The sequence below is a fragment of the Lates calcarifer genome, linkage group LG9 (genome assembly GCF_001640805.2).
Source record: "Lates calcarifer isolate ASB-BC8 linkage group LG9, TLL_Latcal_v3, whole genome shotgun sequence".
Classification (NCBI taxonomy): domain Eukaryota; kingdom Metazoa; phylum Chordata; class Actinopteri; family Centropomidae; genus Lates; species Lates calcarifer.
Genome location: NC_066841.1, coordinates 5,841,887 through 5,850,862, shown reverse-complemented (window position 1 = coordinate 5,850,862; position 8,976 = coordinate 5,841,887). Strand labels below are relative to the sequence as shown.

At 38.5% G+C, this 8,976-nt stretch overlaps 1 protein-coding gene across 1 annotated transcript; it reads left to right on the top strand.

Annotated features, from left to right (window-relative positions):
* Window positions 1–748: 748 nt before the first annotated feature.
* On the top strand, window positions 749–6,583 carry tmem267 (transmembrane protein 267). Its single transcript, XM_018671787.2, has 3 exons — window positions 749–830; window positions 2,417–2,881; window positions 3,212–6,583. The coding sequence occupies exons 2-3, from the start codon at window positions 2,474–2,476 to the stop codon at window positions 3,545–3,547; spliced, it is 744 nt and encodes a 247-aa protein (XP_018527303.1). The 5' UTR covers window positions 749–830; window positions 2,417–2,473; the 3' UTR covers window positions 3,548–6,583.
* The last annotated feature ends 2,393 nt before the right edge of the window (window positions 6,584–8,976 follow it).

Genomic DNA, 8,976 nt, shown 5'->3' with positions numbered 1-8,976 from the left:
GTCACTTCATAATATTTACTCCATGTTATTTAGTTACATGTTACAATGGTTAGTGCCTTAAAGCTCTCTTGGCTATGACCTTAAGCTCTTTATTGCAACCACAATGATCAACAATGACCTGTAAACCTATAAACATGCATGTCTTTGAGTGCACAGTTTTGTTGTAGCTTATGTAATTATGTATTCATAATGTTTAGTCCACACACAGCACCAGTCAGGCCTATAATGCCACACAGATACCCAAAAATACAACCATGCAGTTGAACAGTGAACAGTAAGGTAACTTAACAGGCTGTTTGATATCAGTATACCAGCTTAAGCACTAGGCCACGTCTCTTTTAATGTTTATTATTCTACACACAATACATGTTGGACTAAATAATATACAAAATAAAATATTTTATGTAAATATTTAATGTAAGATTGTAATTGTTTGTTGAAAGAAGAAGAACCATAAATGGACATTTTAATAACTGACAGTGTTATGTGCTGTCCCTTAAACATAGACAGGGTTTATAATCCAACCTCTCATCCCCTCTGACACTATACTAAATATGAGTTTTTGGAAACTGCTTCCATCTTGGCTGCAGCTGGCTATTTACTTTTCACTGTACTTCTGAAATTATCATTATTGATAATAAAACTGTGTTTTATTATCAATAATACGATCAGACTAGACCCTTGTCAAAACTTTTATATTCCTTTGGTGACACCTTACCTGACTGTTCCCCCCATGACCTATGGGTGGCAGCAAAGTATTGTCGACCATTAGCCCTACCACAAAACACAGCAGAAGAAGTGTGGGCGATAACCAAATGCAGGGCAATGGGGTGAGTATCGTTATATTTTTCAGTCGGTTACCCAGAAATTTCATAAAATACACGTGGATTCGCCAACATGCAATTGAACAGTGTGTTTTAATTGGAAGTGAAGCGTATCATGTTGTGGAATTCAGCAGTTTTAGCACAGCTAACCGTGACAGCTGCTGTCCGCCTACACGAAGCAGCATCTCTCACTGTCACAGTTAGCTCATAGCTAGCTGTCAGTCGTCAATGATTTTACTATAGTTCGGTAAGGTGAAGTTAATAAGCACGTCTTTCGTTTTAAAACGTTCTATCGTTTAACCATTAATGTCGACCAAAAATGGCGTTAACCATAGTTAGCCTTACTGACGTTATGACAGATACTGTGGGTAAACCGGGAGCTACCAGCAGGTGACAAAAATAACCAGCTAATTAAAATTTAATACACAGGAGCGTAACGTGTGGTGATATTTCTCTGCAAGAGATTGTTCCTCCATGAGCAGCTGGTAACGATGGGATGAATCCAGATAGACTGCCATCGGAGTCTGTCCTACATTTCACCCAGTTGCGTGAGGAGTCCTATTTTAATATTCCCTCTGGCGTAAAGAATCCATGAACAGCGGTCTCCCAAATGAACCCGCTCCGTTTGGATGGAAAGTGAAGAACTGGAGTAACGTTGCAGAGATGTTGTCTCGGAGTTTTTGTCTTCATTGTCCACGACTCAATGCAATGAATGACTTAATTTGGATGCATGGTCAACCCTCAGACTGTCTGCTGTGTACATACATGTATGCAGTTAATATGGTCACAGTTACAGTATAGTGGTTGATTTTTCTGTATTTGTAGAGGCTGACCAAATAATTGAAACACTAATATACTATATAGCGATAGAGCCTCGTGTATATATTGTGCCAGACACAGTTCATATAATAAAGACACAGCACTAACATATCTCCATGCTGGCATGTTCTATTAATAGAAGATGTAGTAACTTATGGACATTGTTGGGGTGCATATGATTCATAATGCATGTTGTCTTTGTTTTTATTATGTCATGTTTATCATCTTTATTAGTGAGAGTGAGATAGAGGTTATTTCCCACCCTGGTGGGATAATGTTGTTTTTTCTAGTCGTGATCTACTGTGGCACAGCCTCACTAGAGCTCTGTTTATTGGAAAAAAGGAATTCATTTCTTTCATTTAATGTGGGAATGTTCAAGTTTTACTAATAGGTACTGTACTGTGGTAGGTGGTCAGGTCCATGGTTTATCTCATGGTCTTCAACTTATCTTGACCACAGACTTTATCTGTGGTCAAGATAGTTATTGTGGTATAACAACAGTGTGTAGGCTAAACCTCTTTGCATTTTTATAATGCAGAAAGCTGTCTATTTGTACCATATGCTGTTTTGGTGAATGTGCATTGTTTACACATCGGGCCAAAGAGCTTCAGATTTAATACAAATGAGTCATATTTAAGCACCAGTAGAGTACTCTCAGTTGCCTTTCATTTCTCTTTTTTCCCCCACACATTTCATGCATCTTTGCCTAACCTCACTTTCTTCTTCACTTTCATTTTCCCCTCATTAATCCCTCTCCTTCCTTCTTTCTGCAGTCTACCTGAATCCTGCTGACCTTCAGAGGCAATTGGCCCCGACAGCCATCTGTCAACATGCAAGGATTCTACTCCAAGCTCGACTCCTCCCCCTCCTCATCCCCGTTATTGGGGGTGGGCCACGGGGGAGACGGCGCTCCCATACCTCTCAGCCTGGCTGTGGAAACCGAGAAAGCTCAGGCCCTCCTACAGACATTCAGCTCTGCCTCCCTGCTGGCGTCTGCGGGGCTCGGCATGTTCTGTGTGGTGGCGGACCACACCCTCCAGCTGTCGTTTATCCAGCAGCACCTATGGCTGCGCGCTGCCCTGGACAATGCCACTCATGGATTAGTGGGGCTGTGGTCTTGGGCAGTTGTTATTGGACTGAGGAAAAAGAGTGATCTGTATGAGGTGCTGCTGGCTGGTCTTCTGGCCTCAATCATAGACCTGGACCACTTCTACATGGCTGGATCCCTGTCACTCAAGGTAAGACCAACGGCCGACTTTAAATTATCACTAGTTCACTGTGAAGCCCTGTATGTGCTGCTCCTGGGTATTAAGTCTTTGTTTAAACTGCACTGAATATACTTATAAGCCAATTACAGGTGGAATAATTTGTTGTCTGGTGCCTTTAAAATGTGATTGAAATCAAGCAAATTCCTGGTCAGTGGTAGAGATGTGACTCACAATGCTGCAGACCTCCTGCAGCAAAGGGCTTGCAGTAATAATATTTGCAGATTGTAGAATGATATTATTGGACCATTGAACATTTTACAGAACACTTACTGGTCATTCTCTCTCCCGCTTTCCCTCCAGGCTGCTGTGTCTCTCTCTAAGCGTCCTCCTCTACACTGCTCCTCTCTCATACCCGTGCTCTGTCTCTCCCTTCGCTTCCTCATGTGGATCGGACGCCTCAAAGATGCTTGGTGCTCCCTGCCATGGATGCTTTTCATTTCCATGGTGACGCACCACGTCCGGGACGCCGTGCGCCACGGATTGTGGGTGTGCCCATTCGGCAACACGGCACCGATCCCTTACTGGCTGTACGTCAGCACCACGGCGACCCTTCCTCACCTGTGCTCAGTGCTCATGTACCTGACAGGAACCAGGGATGTGATCTCCACCAAACATGGGGTGGCCATTGATGTTTAGAGGCCACTGACTTATCATACAGCTGATGCTGATAAGGCATGGATTGCCTCGGGGTAAAAATGTTCTACGCTGATTGAAACAATTCCTAGACTCTTGACATTGATACTTGAAAAAATAGATTATGCTGAAAGATCAACTAATAACATTTTTTTCAGCTTAGGAGAGGAGAAGTCTGGTGAAAGAATTAGATTTTTTCCTGATTTGTTTCCAGTCACAAGGACGAAGAAACAGTCAGTATATGATAATAGAAAAAACACTTACAATCTAAAAATTTGGGTTCTCTTGGACAGAATCATCTGTAAAATAACATTAGCTTTTCAAAAAGAGTGCCAATCAGTTTTTTCCAATAACATGGAGATGTATAGGAATGCTGTTAGCTGTCTTGAGTGTTTTGGGAGATTGACCCTTTAAAGCTTTGACATATCATTTTGCAGACACTTGCCTGCTTTCTGTTTGACTCCCTAAACCCAAATAAGGGACCCAAGACTTGACTTCCATTGAACATACAAGTGTTCACATCATTTCTTGGCCCCCTGAGGTACTATCACCTTAACTACCGCTATCTGTTGCCATCCTAAGAACACTCAAGGAAGAGTCAACCAAAGGTCAATCACAGGCTGTATGACGCTGGCATATTGTTAGCAGTGTCACCTTGACCCTCAGTGCATCTGACAGTATGTTACCACTGTTATTCCACTGTGCATTTAAAATCGTCCATCTGCTATAGTAGTGAACTTCAGTGTATTGAAGACTGATGTTTAAATCACCGCATTCCAAAGACAGATCGACCATTAACCACTACAAAACAATAATTACCATCTTTATCACTTCTTTAAGCTGCTTGAATGAGCCTTATTGTCTAATCAAATCAAATCTAGTCAACTTTTTCTATAAAAGTCGTTTTTTGCCCGTCAGAGTTGGTAGCAGTGGTTTTCAGTGCCAAACATGTCAGCTACAGAGATGGATGATGATTTTGGAGTTGCTGATATTCGTTGATTGTTTATAGAATTTGTAGCATCTTGACATTGGCTTTAGCATTGTTGGATACAGCGGAAAACACAACCTCATTCCAAAAATCATGGACTTTAACCCACAGCACCGGTTTTGTTGGTTGCAGTTGTTGGATAAAAAAGCTTTTATGAATCAGCCTGGAAAGCGAGAGATACTGTGTTGAAGATGCTGTACATTTCAGATTGTTAGATAGTTTTCTGGATTCTTTGTTGTGCCAACAGTTTCTTTTACAGGTTCAAACAGGAATTAATTGTGTCTTGTGCTTTTACAGATTTGGCTCAGTTCCTAGTGCAAGGCATGAGAGATGAAAGCTTTTTAATACAGAATTTTGTATTTTAATGTTATTTTGAAGGATGTAGTATATCCCAAGTGACCTCTCTATTTTACATCAAGCATAGAAAGGATAAGGGAAATGAAAAGATGAACCTAGAAAGAGCTGTGAATTTATTAATTTATTAACATTTGAGGGAATAATTTGTACAGTAGTGTCTTCATTAGAAGTAATAACTTCATATTACATGTTGGTACTTAAGGAAATTTAAAATGGAAAAAAAAAAAAAAACAACAAAAAAAACTTGCTGTATTTTGTCCCATTGCAGTTTTTATTATGTTACTGAACTTAAATGATTAATATTGTACAGCACAGCCTACATACTGGAATTCTCATTTAGTTTTTTAGTGGTGAAGTAATGAATTTGCAGAGGGATATGGTCTCTTTATTGTAATAAATTATCATACAGTAATACTTTGATTCGCTAAGACACAGAGCATATAGAGTTTAAGTCATTACACTGTTTTAGATGTAGACTGATCACACACATTCCTTAACAGTATTGTTAATTCTGTTAATAATTATTGTTAATAATAACACATGTTGTAATAGAGTGGATTTATTGGGTTTTAGAGACTTGTATTATTTGAATGTAATTGACATGATTTCAGTGTAAAAGGGATTGTGGAAGTTTGCAATGGTCTGCATCCATCTTGTTCATCGGGGACAAGATTTTAGTTTATGCTGAAAACTTCACACCACAGTATTCTCAAATATTAGCTGCAACTGAGGTTTTAATCTCAATCTGATTTCTTCTTCTTTTTTTTTCCTTTTTGTTTGTTTATTTTTTCTTGTGAAGCTGTTGCTTAGATGCTTAGTGATTAAAGTTGTAACAATGCTTCTTGTCCACTAGGCGGCTGCAGTGAGCTGTGCACACATTCACAATTAGTTTCACTTCTGATAACTCTCTCTCTCTCTCTCTCTCTATATATATATATATATATATATATATATATATATATATATATATATATATATATATACATACATACATACATATATATATTCACTCTCTCTGTCAAGTAAGGAGGAGTTAGGAGTCAGTGTTTACAGAGTCTTGAATTTGAAATGATAAAGATGGAGGAGAGAGTGAATTTGGTCATGATCAGGTCCTAAGTTTAACTGCACAGGACTGGTATATAGGACTTTAATGCATTTTCAGTTGTTTTGATATGATACAGGTTTTGTTTTTTTGTTTTACTTCTATTGCACTATCCTCTGTATTTAAATTATTTATAACAAATTTTTGTGTTAACGTGATTGTGTAACACTGGAATAGTGTAAAACTGTCTGAGGTAGAGGATAACTATGGAAACAGTGGCTACAGTGGCTACAAATATTCACAAAAGCAACAGTAATTAGCACTGTACTGTGCTACAGCTACTTAACTGAAAGTGAAATATAGAAAGAAAAGGTTAGTTGTGTCATTTTCAGTTTAACACAGTCTCTTTTGCTGCCGGTTATGTTTACAATGTGACCTTCATTAATGGAATATTATGTTGAATTTTGCACATTTGTTTTTTATGTTTAAATTGCTTTGTATTTGTTGATTTTTTCTGCATTTTTGTTTCTAATAGTAAGAAAGTATAGTACACTTAGTTTAGCAACTTAGTTTTAATGTAGTGTTCTTTTTATCTCAATAAAATATATCCTGTGTGTGTATATATATATATATATATATATATGTATATATATAGTGTTTTTTCATCAATACATTTGCTACAGTAGATTCTAACTAGTACAGTGACCGTTTTTAAATCCATGTCATTTCTAGTAAACATTTTTCTGTCAGCTACAAAGAATCAAGAATCTCTCAACTCAACTTTTCTGACATTATGCAATTGCAGAGATTGCTTAATGTCAGTACAAAAATCCACTGTAGGAAATGGGCAGAAATGCAAATTTTCTCACTGACATCATCCTCAAAGGAAACAAAAGACATGTTTTGGATATGAAATGTGACCCCATGCTCCTCTTCTCACCCACACAGCTATCAGTTTTTGGCTGGAAAACTGTATCAAACAAAAACTGATTTTATAAATTCAGAATTGCCTGTTAAAGGCCTCTGTAAAGTTTTATTAATTTGGGAATATTCTTTTATGATCATGAGTTTCAAGGTACATCAAGTTCAAGCAACAATGATAAGCCATCACAGCTAATTAGCCTTGTATAAAAGGGAAAAAAACATCCCCATATAAATGTAAGTTCAAATCATAACTCAATCAGTGCTGACTTAACTTTGTTAGTTCAAAAACTTTGTGACTCAGCTACTGTTGGTAAGCAAAAGTTACATAGTCTCACTTCAAATGCTGAGTGACTACTTCCTGGGTGTCTCTCAAGTCATTGTGCTGAGCTGGTGCAGCTAATAATAATAAAACTTATATGGGACTAGCGTGGCTTTAAACCACGGATGTATTTATGCTTATAACAAAAGCAACCAGCAGTGAATGTAATGTTTGTAAAAGGAAGATAATTCTTGTAATTAAATAAATAAATAAATAAAATAGTAATAATAATGATAGTTCTTACAATACATCCAGACCTTATCGGTATCCTACCTTCCCCGTGGATGTATTTTAAGACCAATCAGAAGCGGTTGCTAGGCGGAACAGAATAAGTTGGCCAATTGGCGTTTTTTATGCCGTGTTGTCGGCTTGCGCGTGTTGTCATTGGCCGCGTCGAGTGTCGTCATGACGTTCTGGGAGGGGCGTAGAGAGGCGGAGAAACGAAGTCGTAAAACAGATTAAAAGCAGAGTCTGAATCCTTTCCTCGGTTTGTTTGTACTGTGAGAGAACTTAATCAGCGAAGAAGCTTGGATGCTTAAACAAGCTTTGGAGCTGCTATTTTGTCAAACACGAGTGCGGCATGACGTTGAATACATCTGCAGCATGAAGGTAAGGCTAAGGAGCGAACTAGCTAGCGGCTAGCGTTAGCATTTACGTTAGCGACGAGCGTTAGCATTAACGAGATGAAACTTGTTGAAGCCCGGAAGCCTTCCAGCTAAACAGTTCACAAAAAGGTTCATTTCTCGAGGCAGCAAATGTGCTTGTGAACTTGAAAAAACGCAGTGAATTTGCATGTGCAACTTTAAGACTTTAAGACTTTTTATTCAGAATCAAAATATGTTCCACTGTGCCGGGGTTCAGACGATTCCTCCTTTTGGAAACAACTTCTCCTGCTTTGGAGAAAACTCTTTGGCAGGGTACAAATGAGGCAGGGGTGAACAAGAACTCCACAGTAAGTTTGTAGTTGGGATAAATGTTCTGTTGCCTCTCCCAATACTCCCGTCCTGGGAATGTTTGGTTCTGACGAATATCTCTGGACTTCGACTGTAGCATCAGCAATCACATTGTGGCTTCTCTAGGTCTCCTTCACTGTGGCATCTAAATAATACCAAAGTTTGTTTCCTGAGAAGCAGATTGTGTAAGTGAAAGTCATAATTAATCTAGATTGACCTTAAACCAAAGCAAAAACAATTACCAGAGGCCTATACTACGAGGGGAGTTTAACCTACTCTGATTTAACTCGGGGTTATCAGTGAAAGTCGGGGTTGACAGACCCTGACTGCCTCGATCTGTGTTAAACGGTACTACGACGGTGGTTCAGATGTCGGTAAATTGAGTCGGTGTTAACTTAATCGGAGTTAGTGCTTGTTCATAAAACCGGTGTGCACCGTATCTCTCAGATGAAAAGCACACGTTAATTCTGTCGGTTTGACTCTAACGACACAATATATAAAAATATAAAAAAAATATTTAAAAAAAATAAAAAGCCAGGGAGACTTGTCACATGTTCTCTGGAGTCTTAATCTGTAATATGAGATGTAAGAACACAGAAAATATGTGATAATTTTCCGGATACTTGGATTACAGTCAACACGTGGGTCACATATCTGAAAATGAGCTGTTACTCTCTGTTAATGATGAACACTCAGGTTGTATATGTATGTATGTAATGCTGTTATGTTCAGTATGAACTTCATGTTAACAGTATTTCAGCCTCAGTGGAAACTGAACCTGGATCAAATAGAAACATTCTATAAAGTGCTACACATTCATATTTCCCATCATTAATGCTGCATGTTTTG